At 45.3% G+C, this 25,264-nt stretch overlaps 2 protein-coding genes across 2 annotated transcripts in view; both read left to right on the top strand.

Annotated features, from left to right (window-relative positions):
* The window catches only part of trip11 (thyroid hormone receptor interactor 11), a 41,370-nt gene extending 27,268 nt beyond the window's left edge, over window positions 1–14,102 (top strand). Inside the window, exons 24-29 of the mRNA XM_063183487.1 lie at window positions 245–344; window positions 2,051–2,132; window positions 3,889–4,003; window positions 10,720–10,842; window positions 11,055–11,208; window positions 12,932–14,102. Coding sequence (XP_063039557.1) covers window positions 245–344; window positions 2,051–2,132; window positions 3,889–4,003; window positions 10,720–10,842; window positions 11,055–11,208; window positions 12,932–13,143 — 786 coding nt within the window. The 3' untranslated portion in view covers window positions 13,144–14,102. The remainder of the gene's footprint in view (window positions 1–244; window positions 345–2,050; window positions 2,133–3,888; window positions 4,004–10,719; window positions 10,843–11,054; window positions 11,209–12,931) is intronic.
* Window positions 14,103–15,436: 1,334 nt separating this feature from the next.
* Window positions 15,437–25,264, top strand: part of fbln5 (fibulin 5) — an 18,857-nt gene continuing 9,029 nt past the window's right edge. Inside the window, exons 1-5 of the mRNA XM_063183489.1 lie at window positions 15,437–15,919; window positions 16,126–16,180; window positions 16,380–16,428; window positions 16,549–16,890; window positions 23,430–23,552. Coding sequence (XP_063039559.1) covers window positions 15,876–15,919; window positions 16,126–16,180; window positions 16,380–16,428; window positions 16,549–16,890; window positions 23,430–23,552 — 613 coding nt within the window. The 5' untranslated portion in view covers window positions 15,437–15,875. The remainder of the gene's footprint in view (window positions 15,920–16,125; window positions 16,181–16,379; window positions 16,429–16,548; window positions 16,891–23,429; window positions 23,553–25,264) is intronic.

Below are 25,264 nucleotides of genomic sequence, written 5' to 3' on the forward strand. Positions count from 1 at the left end.
ATTGGTCATTTCAGGCCATGCAGGGACAAAATCACATTTCAAGTGTTTCCAAGTTCACAAGTTGGATGGAAATCTAGCTGGTGTCATGCTGTTGCATCTTGTAATGTGTTAAGACGATTCTCTCTCTCTCTCTCTCTCTCTCTCTCTCTCTCTCTCTCTCTCTCTCTCTCTCACTGTTACTCTGTCTGTCTGTCTGTGTTAATATTGGCTGTCTGTTTGTCTTGTCCGTGTGTGATTGGTCCAGCTGAACCTTGACGAGGCCAACGCTGCGCTGGACTCCGCCTCCAGACTGACTGACCAGTTGGACCTGAAGGAAGAGCAGATTGAGGAACTCCAAAAACAAGGTTTACACCAAAAATCGAATTCTACTAATACCCATTTATTCTTTTTTTTTAAGAGACATTTTTGTGGCTTTTTATGCCTTTATTGTGACAGGACAGTTATAGAGGGACAGAAAATGAGCCGAGAGAGAGATGCGGGGAAGGTTCGGCAAATGACCTGGGTTGCCGGCGTGGTAACCCAGTGCCCTACCGTTAGGCCACGGCAGGGCCATCCCCATTTATTCTTAATCTGGAAGAGGTGCAGCTGCATCCCACTCAAGGTTCTGGTATCACATGTCCCCTCGCAAGGAGTTGGATATTTCCTAATGACCATTATGCATGTAATTAGTTATCCCTCCCTATTCCCGTTGCCACGTCCAACCCTGATCTGGCCTTACGTAATGTCATCGGCCCGGGTCCAAATGGGCCCTAATTGGTTAGCACATGTCTACATTTACAATACAGTCCGAGGGAACTCGAATGTTATCGGAGCATAGCTAGTTCCTTGTCTCGAGATTCCGTTTGTCGGCCAAAGAATGTGGAGTACATCTGCTACGTGTGTCTGGTGGGGCTACACAAGTTGAGGGAGAGAGAGAGAGAGGCAGGCTGCGTGTGTGCCTGAAATTCCTCACCGGCGCTCACTTGACAGCACGTGTGTTTTATATCCTCTCCGCACAGAGCCAAACGCTTGAGACGAGCGGAGCTTTAGCTGAGCTGCATTGAGCTCCGAGATCTGTAGACTTCTTTCCTTCTCCTCTCTGTGACCATTCAAATCTCAAGGCCCACACTTTTTTTCCCCCCTTTCCCGCCGTGTCTGTGACCAGGGCAGGCAGGCAGACAGACTGGCAAGCAGGGCCCCGTCTGGTCTTATCTCCCTGGCTGCAATAACACATCATGACATCCATCATGCTCCAGGGCCCAGTGCTGACCAAGCAGGGTTGCCTGGCTGTCACTTCTGCCCTCCATCACCCCTTGCCCTGGGTCCCAGACCAGGCCACTGCTCCGTGCCGCTCCGCTTTCCACACTCCTCCTATCACACTTCTTCTCACCATGACGTCACAGTAGAGAAACATTCTTCAGGCGTTCTCAGCCTCAGTGTTCTGCAGTCACACGGCAACCCTCACCACCCTCGCTCCACCCTCTCCTCCACCTCCTCAAGACTTTCCTCCCACGTGTCTCTCTCCTGAGCGACTGCTTGCCTGCCTGCCTGCCTGAGCGAATTCCTCTGGCATTGCAGGGACCCCCAGGCATTCATGATTGCCTCTGTGTTTGTTCTGCCAAATGGCTGATAGAAATGGTTAAATATGGCCATGAGTGCTCCGGCTGTTTGACGCGGTGCTTTGCTCGACACTGGCACACACGGTGGTGATGATGTAGAGGTTTGGAGGGGATGTTTCTTTTTACTTTGGCATGTGTGTGGCTGGTCACTCAGTGCAGCTCCACTTAGAATGGGAATTAATTAACCCCTCAGGTTATGCTGTCCAAAACATCTGGAAAGCAGAAGGGTGCAAGAGCAATGGGATGAAAAAAAAACGTGTGTTAACAGTACGTGTGTGTGTGTGTGTGTGTGTGTGTGTGTGTGTGTGTGTGTGTGTGTGTGTGTGTGTGTGTGTGTGTGTGTGTGTGTGTGTGTGTGTGTGTGTGTGTGTGTGTGTGTGTGTGTGTGTGTGTGTGTGTGTGTGTGGCTGCTATGTGTGTGTGTGCGTGCATGGTGTGTTTTTTTCTTGCAGTTGGTCTGAGGCAAGAGATGCTTGAAGATTCCCAAAACAAGCTAATGAACTTGCTCAACAGCAGTGAGGGCAAAGTGGATAAGTAAGTGGAGCATTGCACTTGGTGTCACATACACAGGCGTAAACAATGTGCAATGGTCAATGCCCGACACATCTAAATACATGTGTGTGTGTTCTTGAAAATGTACCACAGAACAAAAGGTTGAGTCAAAGAAGAAGGTTCGTTTTGAATTTTCTTAACTCTCCATCAACGTGATATTGACATGTACAGTACAGGCCAAAAGTGTGGACTCACCTTCTCATTTAATTAATTCTCTTTATTTTTGTGGCTATTTACAGAACTTAGTACATTTTCAGGGAGGGCATCAAAACTGTGAATGAACACATGTATAATTATGTGCGTAACAAAAAAATCAAAACATATACAAAATAAAAACAATTATTTAAAACATCTCAAAGAATGCCAAACAGTGACGTCAACACAGCAAAACTGAGAGCCCCACATGTTTCAACAAGCTTATTTTTCTGTCTATTTTCAAGTAAAAATACCCAGTCAGTCGAGTCAATTTTAATTGATACAAGCAATACAAGAGAGATTTTCTTGATCTGATAATGGGTCACTTGGTCAGCATAGCTGGTTATCTAGGTGAAACAGTGATACAAAAAGTAAAAGTAATAGTGAAAAACCCTGCCACAGATTCCCTTCAACACAGGTTTGACCTCTCCAAGTAACTGGCTATGACTCAATATCAGATCAAGAAAATGTCTGTAAAATGCTTGTATTGGCAAGTGTTTAAAACTAGGTTTTAGGTGTCAAAATTCTAGTTCTACAATTCTAGTGAGTTATTGGAGGACTTTAATTTTCGATTAGGATTGACATGACTGACTGGACATTTTTATTTGAAAATAGAATAAGCTTATTGAAATGTGTGGGGCCATCAGTTGTGCCGTGTTCACGTCAGGTGGATAGACAGCTGACATTGCTGTTGGACAACAGCTAGAATTATATTTTTTGGTAATCACGTAATTCTCCATGTGTTCAAGCACAGTTTTGATGCCCTGCATGAAAATACACAATGATCCACGAAATCCACGAAATCACGAATCCACGAAAATAAAGAGAATGCATAAATGAGAAGGTGAGTCCACACTTTTGGCCTGCACTGTATGATGGCTCATAACCATTACCGGTATGTATGGGCAGTCATGGGTGAGCGGTTAGGGCGTCAGACTTGCATCCCAGAGGTTGCCGGTTCGACTCCCGACCCGCCAGGTTGGTGGGGGGAGTAATCAACCAGTGCTCTCCCCCATCCTCCTCCATGACTGAGGTACCCTGAGCATGGTACCGTCCCAGCGCACTGCTCCCCATGGGGCGCCACTGAGGGCTGCCCCCTTGCACGGGTGAGGCATAAATGCAATTTCGTTGTGTGCAGTGTGCAGTGTTCGCGTGTGTGCTGTGGAGTGCTGTGTCACAATGACAATGGGAGTTGGAGTTTCCCAATGGGCATTCTTTTTCATATTAACTGACTTTTAACTCCTGTAATTTGCTCTGGTGGCCCACTTCACTAAGTACCCAATGAATTTGCATTGGTCACTCAATCCGCTGACCCTCCATAGAGAAATAATAACTTCTGTCGCTCTGGATCCCATTTCTCAAAAGCATCGTTGCTAACCAGTTGGCAACTTACTAGGTTTCCAATGGGAAGTTGTATCGCAACCAAGTAAGTTGCTAACGATGTTGTCGAGAAACGCACCCCTGGTCACTTTAGTCGTTTCTGGTGTACGTAAACGGTAACCGACTTCCATTTAGTTCTGGTGTCTGTCTTTTCTGCCCCCAGGCTCCTCATCCGGAACCTCTTCCTTGGCTACTTCCACACACCGCGGAACAAGCGCGCAGAGGTGCTGAGGCTCATGGGTAGTGTTCTCGGAGTGGACCGGGAGGAAGTGGACAATGTAAGCCCAACATTTTACGCACGCACGCACACACACGTTTTGTTGCACTGTAAGAGGCCAGACATTGAAACACACACACAATAGGGGTTGCGATTAGATCAATAGAAAGTAAAGAGCCAAAAGTGTCAAATGTGTGAAAATGTGACTGGGAGGATATGAATGCGTCTCAAACAGATTGTAATCAGATCAATGGCAAGGAAAGGGCCAAAAGTGTTGAGAGTTTTTGTGCATACCGTAGACACACACACACACACACACACACACACACACACACACACACACACACAGAAGGGTTGTTGGACTGGGCCAGGAGGAAGTGGACACGGTTTAAGCCAATCATTTAATCACACACACAATACATTTTGTGATTAGATCCCAAAGTCCCAAGTCCCAAAACTGATGGTATGCACGCACACGTACAGGGAGAGAGAAGGGACGTTTCACTTTATGATAGATCTCCTAACTTTTCTGGGTCAGCATTGGACATGAATGTGGTCATTGCAAGTCCCCTAATCAGCTCTTTCCCTCTGACCTCTGCCATGGCTGATGAGGTCACCTTGTCTTTCATAACATGCTCTCCTCCTCCTCCCCTCTCCTCTCTCCTCTCCTTCTCTTCTCTTTCTCCTCTCCTCTCCTCCCCCTCTCCTCCTCCTCCTCTCCTCTCTCCTCTCCTTCTCTTCTCTTTCCCCTCTCTCATTCTCTTCTCTTTCTCCTCTCCTCTCCTTCCCCTCTCCTCCTCTTCTCTTTCTCATCTCCTCTGCTCTCCTCCCCCTCTCCTCCTCTCCTCTCCTCTTCTCACCCTCTCCTTCTCTTTCTCCTCTCCTCTCTCATCCTCTCCTCTTCTCCTCTCCTCCCCCTCTCCTCTCCTCTTCTCTTTCTCCTCTCCACTCACCTCCTCTCCTCCCCCTCTCCTCTCTCCCCTCACATCATCTTCTCTTTTACCTCTCCTCTCTCCCCTCACATCATCGTCTCTTTTACCTCTCCTCTTCTCCCCCTCTCCTCTCCTCTCTTTCTCCTCTCCTCTCCTCTTCTCCCCCTCTCCTCTCCTCTCTTTCTCCTCTCCTCTCCTCTTCTCCCCCTCTCCTCTCCTCTCCTCTCCTGGCCTTCCTCAACCATTAACGGGTGTCTGCATGAGTCAGTGCTCCTTGACACTGGCCAGGTCCCTGGTGGTGGTGTTAAGGCACCATGAGCTCAGCTAGTGGCCTTGCACCCCTCACAAGACTGGGCCTTCACATGAAGGGAAAAGGGGTCTCTGTTTCTCATGGGCATTTGACTTCAGATACCCAAACTACCAGCTGAGTTGCGCAAGTTATTTCCTGTCTTTGTCCGAGGGGGGTTGGCTCCGTCATTTGTTGCTGTTGGGCCGGTGCCCGATGAGCGATGGTCTCACGATTTTCGGTTCCAGCGTTATGAAATAGCTGAAATAATTTGATATATTAAAAAGCAAATATTGGTGATTCGGAAGTAATATCTTTCTACTGATACCAGTGATCTTCAGAGATATTGCACAGCCAGGCAGGATGTCCAGCAAATAGGAATGAATCTTGCTTACGAAGGCTCGCTGCTTTCTTTGGCTTTCCCAGCTGCTTGGATTAAATAAGATTTGGGAAAAGTTTCATGTGTACCGTAGGAGGCAACAGAAGTGTTATGATATCAATGGCAACTTCTATTCAGAGCTAAATATACTCAGTATTCTGTGTCACAGGACTTGTTCTTCCTACAGTGAGGAGAATTAAGTATTTGATCCCTTGCTGATTTTGTTGGTTTGCCCACTAATAAAGACATGAACAGTCTTAAATGTTAATGATAATATGTATTCTAATATGGAGAGACAGAATATCAAAAAGAAAATCCAGAAATTAACTCTAAAGAATATATAATAATTGATTTATATTTAATTAAGGGAAATAAGTATTTGATCCCCTGCCAACCATTAAGAGTTCTGATCCCGCAGATCAAATGGCACTTCCAATCGACTTGTTATCTGAATTGAACAAACCTGTCAATAGTAACCTGCACAAAAGACACATTGAATCTGCAGAATCAGTCCATAGAATCAGTCAATCAATCAAACTAAACTCGCCAACATGGGACAGACCAAAAAGCTGTCAAAGGATGTCAGGGACAAGATTTTAGAACTCAACAAGGCTGAAATGGGCTCCTGGATATTAAAGAGCAAACTGTTGGTGCATTTCTTCCCAATTTTAGGACATACAAAATGATCATCAATCATCAATCGTAGGCCTGTCTCTGGTTCCATACAAGATTTGACCTTGTGGGAATTTAATAACCAGAAAAAGGAGATAAAGCACCTTAAAACTGTATGGGAGGAGCTAGGAAATGATCTCAAAGCAGCTGGGACCTCAATCACTAAGAAAACTATTGGAAACACTTGATACCACAGCGGATTAAAATCTTGCAGTGCATGTATGGTACCCCGGCTTCAGAAGGAACCTGTTCAGGCTCACCTGAGGTTTGCCAATGAACATCATACTGGATTAGGATATGATTGGGAGGTGCTGGAATCAGATGACACCAAAATCAAACTGTTTGGCATTAACACAATTCGATGTGTTTGGAGGAAGAGAAATGTTGCCTATGATCCCAAGAACAACACCTTCTCCAACATCATAAATGAAAGTGGTAACATTATGTTTTGAGGTTGTTTGTCTGGCCAAGACACAGGACAACTTCACATCGTCAAGAAATGGATGGAAGGAGACATGTAAACGTACAATGCTGCATGCCAACCTCTTTCCCACCACCACTAGACTGAAGGTGGGTCATGGATTGGCCTCCCAATATGATAATAATCCATAACATACAGCCCAAGCAACGAAGGAGTAGCTCAAGCAGAAGCATATTAAGGTCATGAAGTGGCCTAGACAGTTTCCAAACGTTAACCCTATACTAATCCTGTGAAGGGAACAGAAGCTCCCATTTGGCAAGCTACAGTCATACAACTTAAGTGATTTAGAGATGATCTGCAAAGAAAAGCGGACAAAAATCCTTTCTAATATTTCCACAAAAATTGTCATTAACTGAAAGAAACATCTGACCTCTGTATGAGAAAACAAGGGCTTTGCCACCAAGTAACTTTGTCTTCTTTGACTAGAGGGGTCAAATACTTATTTTCCTCAATGGAATACAAATCAATTAAAATATATTCTTCAAAGTCATTTTCTGGATTTTCTTTTTGATATTCTGTCTCTCTATATTAGAATACATTTTATCATTAATATTATAGAATGATCATGTCTTTATTAGTGGGCAAACCTACAAAATCAGCAAGGGATCAAATACTTATTCTCCTCACTGTATGTATGCGTCTGTCTGTGTGAGAGGAGAGGTGCTAAGTTGCAAATAAGGGGGGATTAGTTCATTTTATTTTTTTAGACTTGGGGCGTGGGCGTTGGCAGACTTATGATAAGGTCAAGGGTGTTCAAAAAGTTTTAAAACCACTGATCTAGGGTGATATTCTTACATTTTACCAACTTCGCTAACTTGTGTGTACATGCAGCCGAAAGAAATGGTGGTTTGTTTAAAATATAGCAATATTGGTATCACATTGTTGTGGTTGCCACCAGCACCAAAAGTATTTTCCCCCACAGTCTCCTGGAGCATATAATATGTTATACAGGGGGTTAGGTGGTAAACCCAGGACCTGACATTTGAAACATAAGGGATGCCAACAGGCTCATTTTTTTCCATTATGTTTTCATTGTAGTAGTTTCAAGTGTTTTTAAATATCAATATAAGCGCAAAATATATTGTGCAAAAAACATCATTTCCAATCCCAGCAGACTAGCTAACACTCCCTCAACACTCCAGGGGTGAATTTCTCAAAACCAAAGTTGCTTACTACATTATCTACTTTGTTGTTTTCAATGCATTTTCCCATTGGCAACTACTGAAGTTGCTAACAGGCTAACAACTTCTCTTTTGAGAAACTCACTCCAGAGGTGCCCAGGCCAACCCTCGTAAAAGCATCCCCATCAGTGCCATCATCCACAGCAGTGCAGTGCAGTGTGCAGACTGCAGAGAGGGAGCATCTGGGGGCCGGCCGCAGTAAATCAGCAGCGAGGCCTGGGTGGGACGGCTTCCAGCTTCCAGCTCCTCAGACTGCGTCTTGCCTAACCGCCTTAAAGAAAAACAGATTTGCAGAAGAGTGGCAAAATGTTATTACAACCAGCTTTTTTTTCTTGGTGTTTTATTACGTTTCAGCTTGTCCTCACCCCACCCTACGCCAACCACCACCAATGTTGCAATTTCCACCCCATAAGACCCCCCACTGCCACCCCAGCCCGTCGTAGTGTTTGGGGGATGGCCACATTGTTCTGCTGCCTGCTGACGTGACTTGTGGTTTGTTATTGTTGACAACGCTATGCTGGCTTTGCTGGTGTGGCACCGCGGCCAGTTCTGTCTTGGCACATTTGAAGTTGCCAAGTACATAACCATCAATTTGGATAGAAATGAAGTCTGGGAAGCAGGAAGGAACCAGGAAGCTGTCATGGCTTTGGTTTCTCACTCACTCTCCGTCTTGCTTTGAATGAGAACATAACGCTGAAAACTGCTAACACCTAATATTCTTGTAAAATTGCATAATTGCGTATACCAGGATAGTTATAGGTCTCTCACATACAACAGATATTTTGTTATATTTTTGCTTTATATTATTTTTTTCTTCTTGTCAATTTTTCATGTCTATTTCATGTCAATTTTTGGAGAGAACTAATAGTCAAGCACGTGAACAACCAACTCTATGCTGGAAGTTGAAACGATGCATGTTTCTTTCAAATTGCGTGATTGCACTAGCGTGCTGATTTTGATGCCATGCATCAACCATATGCAACACAATGACTTCATGGCTCCTCCAACGATGCCTGTTTACAGCGCAAAACCTTTCTTGCAAATCCTGACCCAGAAACATTTTTTTGTTTCGCATGTTTATTTGGTATTATTATTATTTAAAACAGCAGATATTTCCCCTCGAAGGGGGCTGAAGTCATCATTTGTTTTGTCATCCAAAAGATTCTGTTGAATTTCTCCAGAGTCTTTTCTTGGATAGATGTTTGTTGGTATCCATGTCATGTCATGTCGTGCCCTCTTTCCTCCCTCTCCCCAGCAGCGCGTAGGGCCCATGCATATTTGGCGTACTCACAACCAATTCTCTGGGGGGGTCATAGAGGGATCAAGGTCACAAGAGTGTAGAAACTCATCTCTGATGCTCCACATCTCCCTGCAAGACAGCTGGTCCTCTGTTCTACCAGCAAATGGGAACCAATTGCGGCTAACGTCTTGACAGTAAACACTTGTAAACTTTAATCTCATTCATGAGACAGCAGCTGGCAGGATTCGCAGTGTGGCAAAACGTATCTCTGACTTGGAAAGTTTCCAAAAGCAACAATCTCATGAGTTGATACATTTTGTTGCATAATGCTTACTGTATTCTACACAAATTGCTATGCCACAAACTTAACACAAACTCATTGCAAAAACCCACATGCACGCTATTTGTCTTTGATAATTGTATAGATATTTGTTTTAACTGCTCGTGTGGCCAAACTTCCATCCAAGCCCATTCATGGCACAGTGCATTTGCGCGATGCGCTAATTCAACCCCCAACCATAGGGGGTTTTGAAACCACTCTTTATAACGGCTTTCTAAGATCTCACAGGTTAGTGTTATAAGGCAAAACAGAATAAAATACACAATAAAAAGTCAACACTTGCTCATTCCAAGCATGCTGAGGTGCAGGTGAAAAGCTTGGTGATGGCGCTGCCTCAGTAAAATCAGCTCAGCCCTTTTTGTTTGTTTGTTTGTGAGTAGCAGCTGTCGTTAATGCAAACCGCGTTTGCTTTCTATTTCCTGTGTGGTTTGATTTCCACGGCATTGCGAAGTTTGAGATGCCTGAGCGAAGAAAGCAAATGCTCATAGTTTGGAATGTGATAAGCACACGAAGTGTGTGAGTTTAAAAAAAAAAAACATGGCTTCTTTTTGCCATATCGGTATATCATTTGAATTCCACAAAATTGTCTGTGCAGTGGCGATACGTTATTTACATAGCACAAAACGATTATTTTGAACCCAGTGAAGTTTCTTGACCACACTCATGTCTGACTGTGACCCAGAAAAGCGAGGAGAAATGTCATAAAATATAATCTGTCTCTCGTGTGTCTGTGTGTCGTGAGTCATTATGCTGGATTTATACAGTAGTCTACTGCTACATTACACGCTCCCCTGTTTACCGGTACTTGGTTTACTCTGGCATATGGGGAAGAAAGTATAATCTCTTTCCAGTGTCTCTGTGTGTGTTATGACCCTCCTTCACAGTCATTATGATTTATGTACCATATAGTGTAGGTAGTGGTAGCAGTAGCAGTAGTAGTCTACTGTTACATTACGTGCTGTGTTGCATGAAGGGAAAGCATACACCAGCATTTTCTGTGAGGAAATGCAATCTAGTTTCGTTTACTCTGGAACATGGGGAGTCTCACTGTACTATGACCTCAATCACAGTTGTTATGGTTCATTTATGTATAAAGTAGTAGCCTACCTCTACATTACGTGCTCCTTTTTGGTTCACTTTGATTGCTCAGGCAATGTCTCTCTCCAGTCTGTCTGTCATCATGACCCCACTTTATAGTTGCTATGGTCCATAAGAATCGTAGTCTACTGTTGCCTTATGTGCTGTTCTCCACTGGTTGTTCTTCAGATGCTGGAGGATGAGGGCAGGCGGGGGGTGACTGGTTGGATGTCCAGCTGGCTGGGTGGCCGCGCTGTGCAGAGCATCCCCAACACGCCACAGAGACCCGGGCAGGCCACTCACTTCAACTCGGTAAGTGGCGTAGTAAGCACTCCCCAAATGGGCCACGGATGGGGGGGGGGATGAGGGACCACAGGGATGGGGAGATGAATACTTGTCCTTCTAATCTGTGTTTGTGTTTTTTTGTTTGTTTTGGGGGGGTTTTTTTCTATGAAAACATGGTCAGTGAAGTGAACAAACTTGTTTGTGTGTCTGTGTGTTTGTGTGTGGTGGGGGTTCCGCAGTCGTTCTCTGAGATGTTTGTGAAGTTCCTGGAAGTGGAGTCCACACCAGCGCTTCCAGCACCAAAGCTGCCTATGTACGACATCAAGCCCCTGAGCGCTCCCCCTCCAGGCCGGATGTCCGCCTCCGCTCCAGCAACAGCAGCAGCACCCTCAGGTAATGCACCAGAACAGACCCTCCATGAAGACTAACAATTTTTTAAGGTTATCATTTCATTCATACGGGCCACGTTAGTCAGTAGAGTTGAGCATTCTGGATGAAGGATGTAGGGAGTTCACGTCAAGTCCAAGTCCAGTTGCTTACAAGTTAGCTCTGCTAACCAAAAAGACAAAAATTGTATGGCACATAGGCAGTGATTAGAGTATCTGTTGTCCGAAGCATGTTGACATGGACCCATTCTATGCCCGTTGACATGGTCAAATTTTGACCAGAATGGAAGCATTAATTGAACTAGTACTATATAGTGACCCATGGAAACACCTGGATTGGAGCAGAATTTCAAGACAAACAAAGAGAAAATGTGCTACTTTATAAGCAAGATGACTATGAACAAAACTTAGAAGGACCAGGAAGCGCGTTCAACACCTTGTAATCTAATTATTTACACAGGGTGCTTGACTTTGTTAATGAATGAACTCAAATCTCAAAAATCAATGAATTCTTTTTTTCTTTTTTCTTTCTTTTTTTTTTTAATCGCCTCACAGATGTTTCGGGCTTGCACCCATTCCATTGCATTCCATGCAAATCGCCATTCCACACTGAAGAAGGGTGCAAGCCCGAAACGTCTGTGAGGCGATTAAAAAAGAAAAAAGAAGAAATCTGATGAGTACTTCTTTATTAATTTATGAACAAAATGTACAATTAATTGGACCTCTACATATTCATGGAAAACACAGTTATGCCATCTGATTCCACAGTCCATGTAATGTAATGACTGAATAGATTGTACACATCAGCGCATGTTTCAGTCAGAATAGTTTTCAGTAAAGTTGAAGAGCTACTGAATGTCTGCCCCCCTTGTGCAATAACACACTAGGGCCAGTGCTTCCTCCATCAGGAATATGAGATGCGTTCAGAGAGATCTGTAGAGCGGTTGGTGCAAGAACAAAGACAAATGCCTTTCATTTGATATGTCTCTATAAACATGGAAAGTCGGAGAACGTTGTATCAGCTGTGTTTTGAAAAGGACACTACCACTCATACCAGTGTTGTTTTTGAATAGTTTGATTTTCTCTTTCTTGGACCCAAAGTGCCAGAGGCTATTTTGTGAATTTATGAAGTGATTTGATGAGTTTCATTTATATATCACAGCTTATAATCTACACCACTTAGACCAACTGGAATTTGTGGTGGAATGTTCCTCGACCGCCCATGAATGTGCCGAATGCTATCTGGCAGCGCTAGGCTATCATAAACAGTCGCCAGATGAGCAAATATTGGCCCCTAATGAGCACTCGTTATTTTATCTTCTCTCTCTGCAAGTTTGCAGAACAACGCAAGACAGTTTTAAATTAAAAGGTTTTAATGAGTTCTGTCAAAGGTCTTGTTGCTGAACTGTGCTGCTCAGTATTTTTTTCTGTACCATGTGTTTTTGTTGCTTGTTTTCAGTAGTATTAATGTACGTCCCCATTAAATTATGTTTTTAGATTTTTTTTTTAATGGGAAACCGCAGTTTGCCCCCCTTTTCCTGCAAAAGCTAAAAAAAAATAACTTTTAAAAAGTTAAGCAGAGAATTAACAACGCCCCCCATTTTTAGGACAATGCTCCCCCATTTTCATCTTTTTAATATATTAACATCATTTTAATATATAACCATGTAATTACAACTGAAGTGTGTTCCACTATGCCCTATTAATAAACAAATGTATCTTTTTAACAGGTGGGGCAGGAGGAGGAGTCAGCAAGCGCCTGTCGGAATCAAACCCCTTCCTGGCGTCCCGCTCCGCTGCGGTGCCCTTGTTGAATCCCGGGGGTGGGGGCGGGCACCTGCTCATGAAGCCCATCTCCGACTCCCTACCCACGTTCACACCCGTGCCCGTCTCGGCCGAAGCCAGTGGGGGGGCCGTGCTCAAAGACCTGCTCAAGCAGTGAGTGCTGTCCAGTGGAGTCACATGACGGCGCCCTGCCTGCAGTGCCCATCAAAAAGCACTTTACCCAATCAGACGACAAGCTTTTCATCGAGACACTATGCAGATTGAACTACAACGCCGGGACAACTAAGTTTGTGGCTGAGCTGTGACGCTGGAAAAGGGTTCCTGAAGTCAAATCAATTCCACAGATGTAAACATCAGCGCCCATGAGAGCCCACGGGGGTTTGGGGTCCATCCAGCCTGTAGTCTTCCCCCTAATGTGAGACCTGAAGGAGACTGGCCATCAGAGGACTGGACAGTGCCAAGCTAGGCAGAGGGTATCTGGTTTGCCATGATGCTTTCTAGGGTTTACAATAACAGAAAAACGGTCTGGGGCTATTTGAAGCATGGAATATACTGCAACGTATAATCAGGAGAATTCTTGTTTTTTCTTTGTTTGTTTTTTTCCCCATTATTATTTAGTTATTCTTCATCATGAAATGTATCTGGTGAGGGATCCCACTGAAGTCGTCTGGCAAACCACAGAAAGCTTAAAGATGACTGATTGTTGCTGTTAAACTCATCAAATTTCCCCCCTTATGCTTTATTTTCTGTTTGTTTCTCTTCCTGACTTACAGTTGCCAGAATGTGACAAAGTGTCATCCGCTACCCTTGAGGGCTAAAATAAAATGTGGCAAAGGGACACCAGGCATCTGTTGTGTATTCACAATGCGGTATATACAGTATGTATTGTAAACCTGTAAATGGTGGATATTTTACATCCTCTGGCACTGGGTTCGAAGTGCTCAAATCACACTTTTTTGTCATCAGATTAAATGAACCCTTGGGTTTGTGAAAATTAAAACAAAGTACTTTTACAAAGTCTGCTCGCTGCACAAGGAGAACGAATGACGTTTACAGGATAAAGGTTAAACGTTTTTGTTCACTAAACAAAGGTAATAAAGAAGGACTCTTACTGGATACTTTTGGTGGTATTATTGGCGAGAATATCAAAGTTTGATGGATACTCTGCTGCCTTCTTAAAACGCTGTGCTTCTGTAAAGGGAGTATTGTTACGCAACATTGGCTCCTAGACATTTATGGTTAAATAATTTTTTTTTACTACATATGTGGTTTGGGGCAAAATAATATATAGTTTGGGAAGGACAGTTCCAGCACAAAGTGTCTGTGTAGTTCCCAGTTTATTTAAATGATAAGGTTTCACTAAGATTGAGAAATGGTTGGGCCTAAATGATGGAAAGCCAGTTAAAAATGTTCCTCTGGCAAAATAAACCACATGTTCTATAAATACTGTTGTTCATCCTTTTTTTAACCGTTGAAGTGTGGCATGTGTGAGTGGGTGTTATTTTTAGGTATTAGTGTGAATGACTAGAAAGTCTAGAATAACAGTCTTATATGCCTCTTTTCCACTGCCGATTTTCTCATAGGCCTACAGCACGACTCGGTCGCCACTTTTTGCTCTTCGATTGAGCTGTGTCGCGCCCAATCGAAAAGCAAAAAGTGGCGGCCGAGTCACGCTGTGTCGAGCTGTGGGCCTACCAGAAAACCTGCAGTGGAAAAGAGGCATTAGAGTATAACTGTCTCAAAACTATACCTCTCCCATAAAATGTGCATTATCTTGAAGTACAACATTAACCAGTATCGAGTTTAAAACATTAATTTATTATTAGGAATAATACGGTCACAGTTTCTTATCTTCCTCTTTTATATCCATCTTATTAGGCTCCCGAAACTGTGTAAAGTCCTTCATTTAGGTGGTCTGTGGTAAAATCTATTTGTTTATCGGCCTAACTTAGTAGTGCTAATGTCAATGTTCTCTTTTTCCACTATCCTGATCTAGTATACCTTTTCAACACCTCAAGCATCCCACACAGAAGCAGGCCTTAGCATTACATTATGGCATAAAAGTATAGTAGTAGCCTATAAAAGTATAATAGAGTGAAAATAAAATAAGTGAAAAAGTTACTTGATGTTGATGCATTGCTGCGTTTAGCCTGATGAGAGTGGTACTGGCTATAGGCTACTGTGCTGAAGGTCACTGGCCAAATGGTCCTGTGGATGCTGGAAAGACCCTCTTCTGAATGTAGGCCATGTACCCCTTTCATGAAGTGTGTCTGGGGGAATGTTACTTTTTCTGTGGAAAATCTCTTTCGTGGACTAGTGTAACAGGTGGCTTTTGTTGTTAGAAATGCCTTACATATTGGGCAATACAACGTAGTAGACTACTAGGTTAATGACATTACCAGATGAAGACGAATCTTTCCGTCAGTGCGCGTGGATGAAGTCCTTTCGCAACGCCCGCCGTGGTCAGATCTGTGATCGGCGACTGCTGTGGCAGACTCTGGCGCGCACTTCCTTCAAAGAGGGCTGTCTAACTTTTGATGGAATCCAGCTGTTGTCAAAATACTCTGGGGCCCCGTTTATTTGCATTGCTAAACAATCTGTAGAGAACGGAGTGTCTAGAAACAGAACGGTTCTTATTGTAAGACACTCCCCTCTTTACGTGGTCAACGCACTATTGCTTTAGGTCTACGGAAGAGCGCCTAACCAAAGCCAGGTGTTGGTTTTTTGCGTTACCACACTCACTGGGGGAGGCGAGGACGCCACATTCACGCATTCATCCTGCACATCTGTGGTGGAAGTGCGGACTTCTGCACTTTTTTTTATTGCGCGGACTCAGTGGGTCACTTTTCTACTTGTTTTCAAAGGGGGATTCCAAGGATTCATAAAAACATGTTATTTTCAATGCGCAGCTTGAGATCCTCGCGATATGGGAGGTAAGACACCGTTAATTCAAACTCAATCGATCTGTGGTCGTGGCAGGAGGCAAGAAAGCTGTTTAAAAGACGGCAATAGTCGTATAGCTTCATCAAAAAGTGCGTTTGCACTGTTCCCTAAACTGATTTGCGCAACGTGTATGACAGGAAAATGAATGGGATGAAGTCACATTCAACACTACAACCCCAATCTCATTGTCTTGCAGAATGCTGACAATTCTTGTATTTGCATTATGTTGCATTCACTCTGGGAAAGCTCAGGTAAGTCTTTCATTTCACTAACAACCCAATATAGTCTTATTCATTTGTTGAAATGATAGACACTTGAAAATGGATTGTATTTTTTTCTGTGTGCCACAACTCTGGCCCTGCTTGAGTGTGGACTATCTCATACACTGCATTTGTGAGGAATGGTATGTATCTCTATCTGTGAGCATGCTTGATCCCTGTACCTCTTCAGACATGCACTGAAGGATTTGCCTATGACCGACGTGCCAGGCAGTGCATTGGTAAGTTGTATTAAATGTCTTGTTGAGCTCATATATTCATAGCCTCTCTATCTGTCATCAGATCAGTGATCTAATCAGTGCTATTGTTGTATTGTTTTAATCCTCCTGTATTGTGTGCAGATGTGGATGAGTGCCGGACGGTGCCAGATGCGTGCCGGCTGGACATGCGCTGCGTCAATCAAAACGGCGGTTACTTGTGCTTGCCCAGGAGCATGTACACTCAGTCCTACTCCAGACCAGAAGAGCCTGGCCCCGGTCCTCTCCCACTGCCTGGCCCGGGACCCCGGCCCCAGGTGCCTGCCTACCCAGAGCCAGCATACCCGGACACGTCGCTGGGCTTTGCCGAGCAACAGTTTGCAGCGCCACCCCCGGGCCCCGTGGCACCCAGCTACCCCATAGTGAGCCGCACGGCCCCCTGCATCCTCGGGTACGTGCTCGGGGAGGATGGTGGCACCTGTGTTGGTGAGTTTACCCAGAGGTGGTCAGTTTTCTGTTTTCTATTATTCTGATTGGCAAGTACTGGAACAGGGGGTTGGGGAGGATGTGCAGTGGTACAATATGCGTGGCTGATGTTGTACACAGTAGAATTGGGGGGATCCAAGTCCCAAGTCTACACCAAAGTCTTTTCTCGCTCCTCAGCAGATCCTTGTCTGATCAGTGTCTCTACTGTCCTATCAAAGGCAAATATTCAAATTTAAGCCGTAACACCCGCAAAAATAACTTCTGGCAAAGGCTGCAGTGTCCCGCCGTTTGTAGATAAAAGGCAAGCAGGGCAGGTCTCTCTTCCCCTTGTTTCTCCCTGGAGGAGTCTGCCCCGGGGCAAGAGAGAGAGGGCTTTTTGTTTTCAGATGGCCGGCCATGCTACAGATGTGTGCTGTGAGCCCCATGTGGTTCCTCTGGCACCGCACAGTGGAAATCTCCGTCGAGGGGCTCTGCCTAGAACTCCTTATCGCTCCCTCTCGGAGATTGTGGATCTTCATCGCCAATCTCCTGCCTCTTAGATAAACACAAAAGAGGATCATAACCGAATCCCTCTTTTGTGGACTTTTGTTGTTGCCTACTTCTCAATGTCCTGGGGGATTTTTTTTGGAAGGGCCCTTTTTTGGTCTTGGATACACAGTGAAAATCAAGTGTTAATTCAACACTTTGAGAGTATTTTGGGGACCGCATGCTAGAAGATGTTACATCCACTCTCTTAGTGTTGAATTAAAGCTGTTTTTATTGTGTAAGAGAGTGTGTAGCACAGAGTTAGACTCATCAAGATGCAGCTCTGTAATTTCGTCATACCTGTGGTGGTAGTGGGGCAGTGGGCCAGAGCAGGGGGCCTGGTAGACTACTTCAGCCCAGAGTAAAGAGAGAGAGGAGAGGAGAGGAGAGGAGAGGAGAGGAGAGAGAGGGAAGGAGGGGCTGGGTAGACTGCTCTGTCAGAGTAAAGAGAGAGAGAAGAGGAGAGGAGAGGGGGTGGGTGGGGGTGGACTGCTCTGTCAGACGTGTGCCAAGACATGGATGCAGTCGCTGAAGAGCCAAGACAAATACACAGAGCTTCCCCTACGATCCAATATACCACAGTCTGACCTGAAGCACGAGGAGGATGAGGACTTAAAACTCATCACGGCTATCTGCTGTCTGTTGATGCTCATCGCTTTGTCATGCTGGTTGATGTGAAAAGTCTCTAGGCTATTCTTCACAGTAAGATATGTAGTGTTGATTTAACACTTGGAGAGCACTCTGGGACCAAATACACTGTAGTCAGTACTCTACACTTTGTTAAACCGTCTCTCTAAAAGTAATGATACAGTGCAACTTTTTGAGCAATGCTGCAATGATTGGTTATTCTTTTTCTGATGAAATGGTTCAAATTTGTTGTCTGCCGCTTATCCAAGTTCTGCTGGGTAAAAATCTTGTGTGATAAACAACATTTTATGGTATCGTTGCCCAGACACATTGCTCAAAAAAGTTGCCCTGTGTATCATCACCGTAAGTGTTGAATTAACACTACGTTTTCACTGTGCTGGTAAAAGCAAAGAAATAATAATGGAAATGAAAGTAGCCAGTTCAGCTTAAGTCTGTTTTCCTCTGTGAGTTGCAGATCTATTACCGTTGGAAACATGGGGATTCCTGGGTAAACAGAGACTGGCATAATGACTTTTTCAGGCCCATTACAATCTAGCCGCTGCAGGGGGACTTGATGAAAAGAGGGGACACATCCTTTAGAAATGCACATACATGTACATTATGCCCTATTAGGGTACAATTATCCCCATTTACGTCAGATCGAGCATGGCTTCGTAATAAGTGGAAAACTGATGTAATTTGTTACTCTAAAGGAGGACTCGTAGCTTTGACTCTGGCAATTATGTCTTTGTGGTCCAAGATCTGGCTTGTAGGCCATGTTTGGGTAAACCGCAAAGAATCCTAGAAATTGGGTTGCTTTTTCAGCATCTCTGGTGGCAGCGGCCAGCGATGAGATCATTTGTTGTCAAGCGTGGACGCTCCGTCTGCCAAGACTTTGCAGCGTGGGAGAGCTGGGGGAGGGGGGAGGAGGGGGTGGAGAAGGGCCGTGTGGTAGAGTGGTCATAGGTGGATAGGAGAGCAGGGGCTGGGGCAGGGGCACCTGGGGGATTTGGGGTTTGGGGGTGGGGGGTGGGGGTGTTTAACCTCGAGGTATACAGTTTGTCAAATTGCATGGTGGAGTGGGGGGGTGAGTGGATGGTGTCCAGTCTCAAGGTGTACAGTTGGACAAAGGTGTAACTATGGACAAAGGTTGACAGCTATGACCTAATAAAGTCAAAATCCACGTTGTGTCCCTGTTGCAACCATTTTCAGAACAGCTGGTTCTAATGAGAGCCCAAATAACCAGACAGGTAGGATCAGCTGAATGACTTGTGTTGAGAGCTCCAGTGCCTCAGCCCAACTGTATCTGTATTTTCTGAAACTTGGATTTCCAGCCCTGCTGACAAGCAATGCATCAATAAGAGCTCTTCGAGGATTTACCCCCCTCTATGATCAATCACTCTTTAGCTCTGCCTGGCCAAGCCTCACTCACACACAGACCCGTCTTTGTTTTTTACACGGGGTCAGGCATTACCACAGCAGGCCAGCGAAGCCCCAACCTCTAAAATTAGCCTTGTGAGGTTTGCGGTGGTTGATGGGCCTGTGCTTCGTTTCATCCCGATGTTGTTGCCATGTTTGTGGGGGTTGAAGGTCTCAGTAAGTGCTGGTCTTGACAGGTTTATGCCTGGCGTGACTCAGCGTGTTTTTCACTACTGCCTAATTGGGGAGGATGATAGAGGTGGTCATGCCTCATATGCAAAGCCAACGTGTGTGTGTGCGTGTGCGTGCGCGCACGTGTGTGTTAGGCAGGTGATGACTCCTACAGCGTGTGTCTGACTGTGCGCGTCTGTGTGTTTCGTTGTGTGAGTGTGGGTGGGTGGGTGTTGTTGTGTGACTGTGCAAGTGTGTTTATGCGGTGGTGTGTTTCCAGAATATTTCCCTTGGCGTGCTTTAGGTGCCGGTGTGTTTATGAAACCTGTTTCTCCTATTTACCGGCTTTCACTTGTAATACAGTCCTACTCAGCTGCTGGGTAGAGACATGAACAGGGCCCTGTACAGTACATGCCCATGTAATAACAAAAAAATGCTGTTGTGCTCTGTAGCTCTGCATTGGCTGCAGTATACAGTAACTGTTCTGTGTGTCCACTTAATTGTTTAGACATTGCTTAAAATTAAACACTTTGAATGTCCTTGTACAGTGCAGTACCCACCCCTCCAAGATGATGTCAGTGGGCCAGACGTGCAGACGTTGGCTTATGGAAAAAGCCTTGTAACTCCATAATGGCTGGCACTTGGTGTTGGTGGGTCCAGTGCGTTATGTACAGTATTTCCCTTCATAAGCAAGCGCTGTTTTGACAGAGATCTCCTGGTATTGTGTACACAAGCGTACAGGCTTTCTCCGGACCCTATCTCTGCCAGCCACATTGCTCATGTGCTATTTCGTAAGCCATGCATTTTTGGGGGCTCTTATTCCTGTAGTCAGGGAAGACAATAGGGAGGGGACAAAGGGGTCACTTGTCCCGGGCCCAAGGAGAAAGGGGGCCCATAATTGGTCATCATTGCATTGTATTGACTGGGTTTGGGGCCCTTTCAGATGTCTTTGTCCTGGGCCCTGCCAAAGCTGTCAGCGGCCCTGCCTGTAGTGGTTGTTGTTCCTCTGGCACTCAGCAGCAGCGATCCTTATCGGTTCGGAATATATTTTTTTCGCACACTGTTTTGCTTTCTAAGTGGAGAATAAGGAAGGAGTTGGGGGATGTAGGTCGTTTTAGCCGTATCTTGCCTTTCTCTTGCTGAAAAGGGGTGAAAAGTGTTACGGTGCCAACCCTTCCCTCCTGATTTTCATTGTCTGTCTATCGCGCTTGCATCTCATTCAGGGTCATACGTCACTCACACTCTCTCTTTCCCTCTCCTTTACTCTCTCTTTCCCTCTCCCTTTCTCTCTCTCTCTCTCTCTCTCTCTCTCTCTCTCTCTCTCTCTCTCTCTCTCTCTCTCTCTCTCTCTCTCTCTCTCTCTCTCTCTCTTTCCCTCTCCCTTTTTCTCTCTCTCTCACTCTCCCTTTCTCATTCTTTCCCTCTCCCTTTCTCCCTCTTTCCCTCTCCCTGTCTTTCCCTCTGTTGCTTCTGTAGTGTCTTAGACTGGTGGCTCATTTCCTAATTAATAAGTCAGTTTCTGACTATGAAATCTCAGAATTGCACCACTCTTCACACTCTCACACTCTCTCTTTCCCTCTCCTTTACTCTCTCTTTCCCTCTCCCTTTCTCTCTCTCTCTCTCTCTCTCTCTCTCTCCCTCTCCCTCTCTCTCTCTCTCTCTCTCTCTCTCTCTCTCTCTCTCTCTCTTCTCACAAACTTTTCCACATTCTTTATTCTCTCTCTCTCTCTCTCTCTCTCTCTCTCTCTCTCTCTCTCTCTCTCTCTCTCTCTCTCTCTCTCTCTCTCTCTCTCTCTCTCTCTCTCTCTCTCTCTCTCTCTTGCTCTCCAAACTCCCTTCAATTCAAATATTCTCCTGTCCACGTCCATCTGCGTCTCGTCTCCTCTCTTCACTTCACAGCATCTCTTCATTTAAAGCTGTCAGGGCCATGTGAGCAGAGGCCTGCTGTGTTGTTTGTCATTAGTCATCCTATATACGGCACTGAACTGAAACGCTCCCAGAGAGAGAGAGAGCTGAGAGAGAGAGAGAGAGAGAGAGAGAGAGAGAGAGAGGGCTGAGAGAGGGAGAGAGCTGAGATGCAGGCACGACGGCTGTAGGGGGTCAACTCGCAACACACATGGAGGCCAGATGCTCCCGCTGCTGTGTGCGATGCACTTTAGTTGGCCGTTAAGTGTTAACAGGTGGCACACACTGTGTTACTGTTGGCTCCGCTTCCCTCCGTTCGCGCCCTTTGCCTCCCTGCTCTTCTCCACTCCACTCCACTCCGCTCCGTTTCGATCCACTCCGCTCCACGCTGCTCTCCCAACCCGAGGTCCCGTCAGCTGGCCTGCCGCCCACTAGCTCTCTGTGTTCCTGACCTCACTACTGGCACCGGGACTGGGCTGGACCGGACTGGATCGGACCCCAACATCAGTCAGCAACCCAGCTGCTTGTTTAAACAAAAAAAAGCTAATTATCCGGATTTTTATATTCTCTCACACCAGCCTGTTTTCCCTCCACAAAGCCTCCCCCCCAACCTAAGTCAACCGCACTCACTCCATTCTGGTTATGTGTGTGACTTCATTGTCTGAGAAGGGTGAACGGTTGGTTTGGAATTTCAGGCTGGTTGGTGTGCTGATAGCCACATAAGGAAATGCACAGCCAGGTTGTGCGGTAATATGCTGTGGAAGGGAAAGAGAAGGGGTGGGGATGTAGGGGGGCGCAGAATGTGCTCTCTCTGAGTTGGTAATGCATAAGAGGGTTAAATATGGCAGTGCTGTGGCACACAGCACCTGCATCTGTACCATATAAGGGGCAATTTAACCATGGAGACCCAGGTTCGAATCCCGCCTGGGTCGTTTCTCCCGGTCCTCTCTCATTTCTCTCTTCCACTATTCTTTCCTAGTCTTCGCTGTCCTGGTACTGAAGATACGAAAGCGCCCGTCTTTGGGCCCTGTTATTGTGCAATCCTCCCACATGCAGACAATGTGTTTCCCTGCAGTATGCAGATGGTGATATTAACCAGTGAAGCACTCAAGTCCATTGCAAGTGACATTTTAATTCATCATTTGACTCATGTGCACAGAGACAGACGTCAGCTATGTGCACAGCATGCACTGCTCAATGCACTTAGTGGATTTATTGGGACTTTTCACATCTAATGCAAGTGATGCTGGAGTCTACAAACACAACAGTACAGTCCTACAACTGTGAAGCATGCTGATACGGCTACAACCTTGAAAGCCAAAGCTGTGTGTGTGTGTGTGTGTGTGTGTGTGTGTGTGTGTGTGTGTGTGTGTCTGTGTGTGTCTGTGTGTGTGTGTGTGTGTGTGTGTGTGTGTGTGTGTGTGTGTGTGTGTGTGTGTGTGTGTGTGTGTGTGTGTGTGTGTGTGTGTCTGTATGTGTGTGTGTGTCTCTGTGTGTGTGTGTGTGTGTGTCTGTGCGTGCGTGTGTGCGCGCGCGTGTGTGTGTGTGTGTGTGTGTGTGTGTGTGTGTGTGTGTGTGTGTGTGTGTGTGTGTGTGTGTGAATGACAGAAAGAGAGAGAGACAGAGAGGTGATGGAGGGGGATTGGTGGTGTGGTTGACGATGTGTGTGAGTAACAGAGAGAAAGGGAGAATGTGTGTGTGCACGTGTGTGTCTGTCTGTCTGTCTGTCTGTCTGTCTGTCTGTGTGTGTGTGTGTGTATGTGTGTGTCTGTCTGTCTGTTTGTGTGTGCGTATGGGACACTTGGCAGTAGCTTTTGCTGACGCGTGCTTTACTTGTTGACATCCACTACTTTAATTCCGAGCCTTCCCTTCCTTCCTGCTGTCATTGACAGACATCGATGAGTGCGAGGCCAACACGCACCAGTGCAACCCCACCCAAGTGTGCTTCAACACGGACGGAGGATACACCTGCTCCTGCCTAGAAGGCTACTGGCTGGTCAGCGGACAGTGTCAAGGTGAGTGTGTACTGTGTGTGTGTGTGTGTCCTTGCTTGTGCGTGTGCGCTTGTGTGTGTGTGCGTGCATGCATGCATGCATCAGTGTGTGCGTGCATGCATGTCTGTGTGTACACCTGTGTGTGTGTGTGTCTGTCTGTCTGTCTGTCTGTCTGTCTGTCTGTCTGTCTGTCTGTCTGTCTGTCTGTTTGTGTGTTTGACCTGGTGTGACACCGGGGTGGTTTCCCACACTGCAGCAGAGGTGGCCATTGGTGAAAAATGGACTGGACAAAACAAACAAGGCTGGGCAGTTCACAAGTTCAGTTCTTCAGAATGATGTGCTTTGCCAGTGGAAATGAACTTTTGGAAAGATGAGAGCCTGCCGGAATATCCTGCCTGATGGGAAGCAAGTTTATCTGACTGGAGGGGATATGACATGTCTTCACTTACAGCCTGTGTTTTCTTTGTCAGCCTTATTTCCACACCCATTACTGTGATGCTGAGTGGTGGCTTATCAGTGTCAATGACCACGTAAAGTCTCTGGTGTAACGTCTTTTAACAATGAAAGCACAATGCAAGCAGATTTTATGAAGGTGTTTCTCTCCATTTCAATTTCATGGTTTGATACAGTGGTGCTCATATGTTTACATACCCCAGCAGAATATACGCTTTCTCTGCGATTTCTCACGAAATATGACGGATTACACAAAGCCTTTTTTTTCACTCATTGCTAGTGACTGGCTTAAGATATTTATTAGCAGTATTCTGTGTTTACTCTTTCAAAAGCATGATCACAACCCAAACTACCCAAATGACCCTGTTCAAAAGTTTACATACCCTAGTTTCTGATGCTGAATATGGCCCTGCTTAACATCACGGACCGCTCTAAATTGTTTGTGGTACTTGTGGATAAGGCTCTTAATGTTCTCAGATGACAAAACAGCACATTCTTCCTGGCCGAATGGTTGTTTCCTATAATATCTTTGGGTGTCTTGCTGGAACCTCACATTTGAGGTTTCCCCTGAGTGGCTCAATGATGTTGAGATCAGGAGAGTGAGATGGTCGCTTAAAAACCTTCATTTTATTCTTTCTGGAGCCAATGATGGGTTGATTTGGCTTTCTGTGTCGAAATATTGTCATGTTGGCACTGTTGGAATTTCAATTCAGAAATGCAATATGAGGGGTTTGGTTGGAATCAAGCCAATGGGCAAGGGAATCATTGCATTGCAATGATCATTGCAAGGGAAATTGTTCAGGAGGCATAGGACAACCAAAAAAATAACGTCAGGTGAAATGTAGGACAACATGAAAAAATGTTTTAAACTGTACAGGAAAGAGGCACTTGAGGAAAGATGGGCTGTTGGGGGTTGCCAGGAGAAAGCCATTACTACAAAAATGCAAACATGTTATTTTGCATATGATACACCAAATAGCATAGTGAGAAGCATCAGAATGCATCTGACAAAGATATTTGGAAAAATTAGATCAATATGGAACTTTTTTCAGCCACTATTAACAGTACCATTTGGAGAACAGTCAACGGAGCCTATGATGAAAGTTACACCATCCCTTCTGTGAAACATGGTTATGGACCACTGATGTCATGGGGACATTTGAGTTACAAATGCACTACACTTTTGGTCCATACTCACAGAATGATGAATACATTGCCCCGTGAAAAATACTGGAGGAAACTTGACACTCATCAGCCTTGAATCTGCACATGGTTCATTG

The sequence above is a fragment of the Engraulis encrasicolus genome, chromosome 19 (assembly GCF_034702125.1).
Source record: "Engraulis encrasicolus isolate BLACKSEA-1 chromosome 19, IST_EnEncr_1.0, whole genome shotgun sequence".
Lineage (NCBI taxonomy): Eukaryota > Metazoa > Chordata > Actinopteri > Clupeiformes > Engraulidae > Engraulis > Engraulis encrasicolus.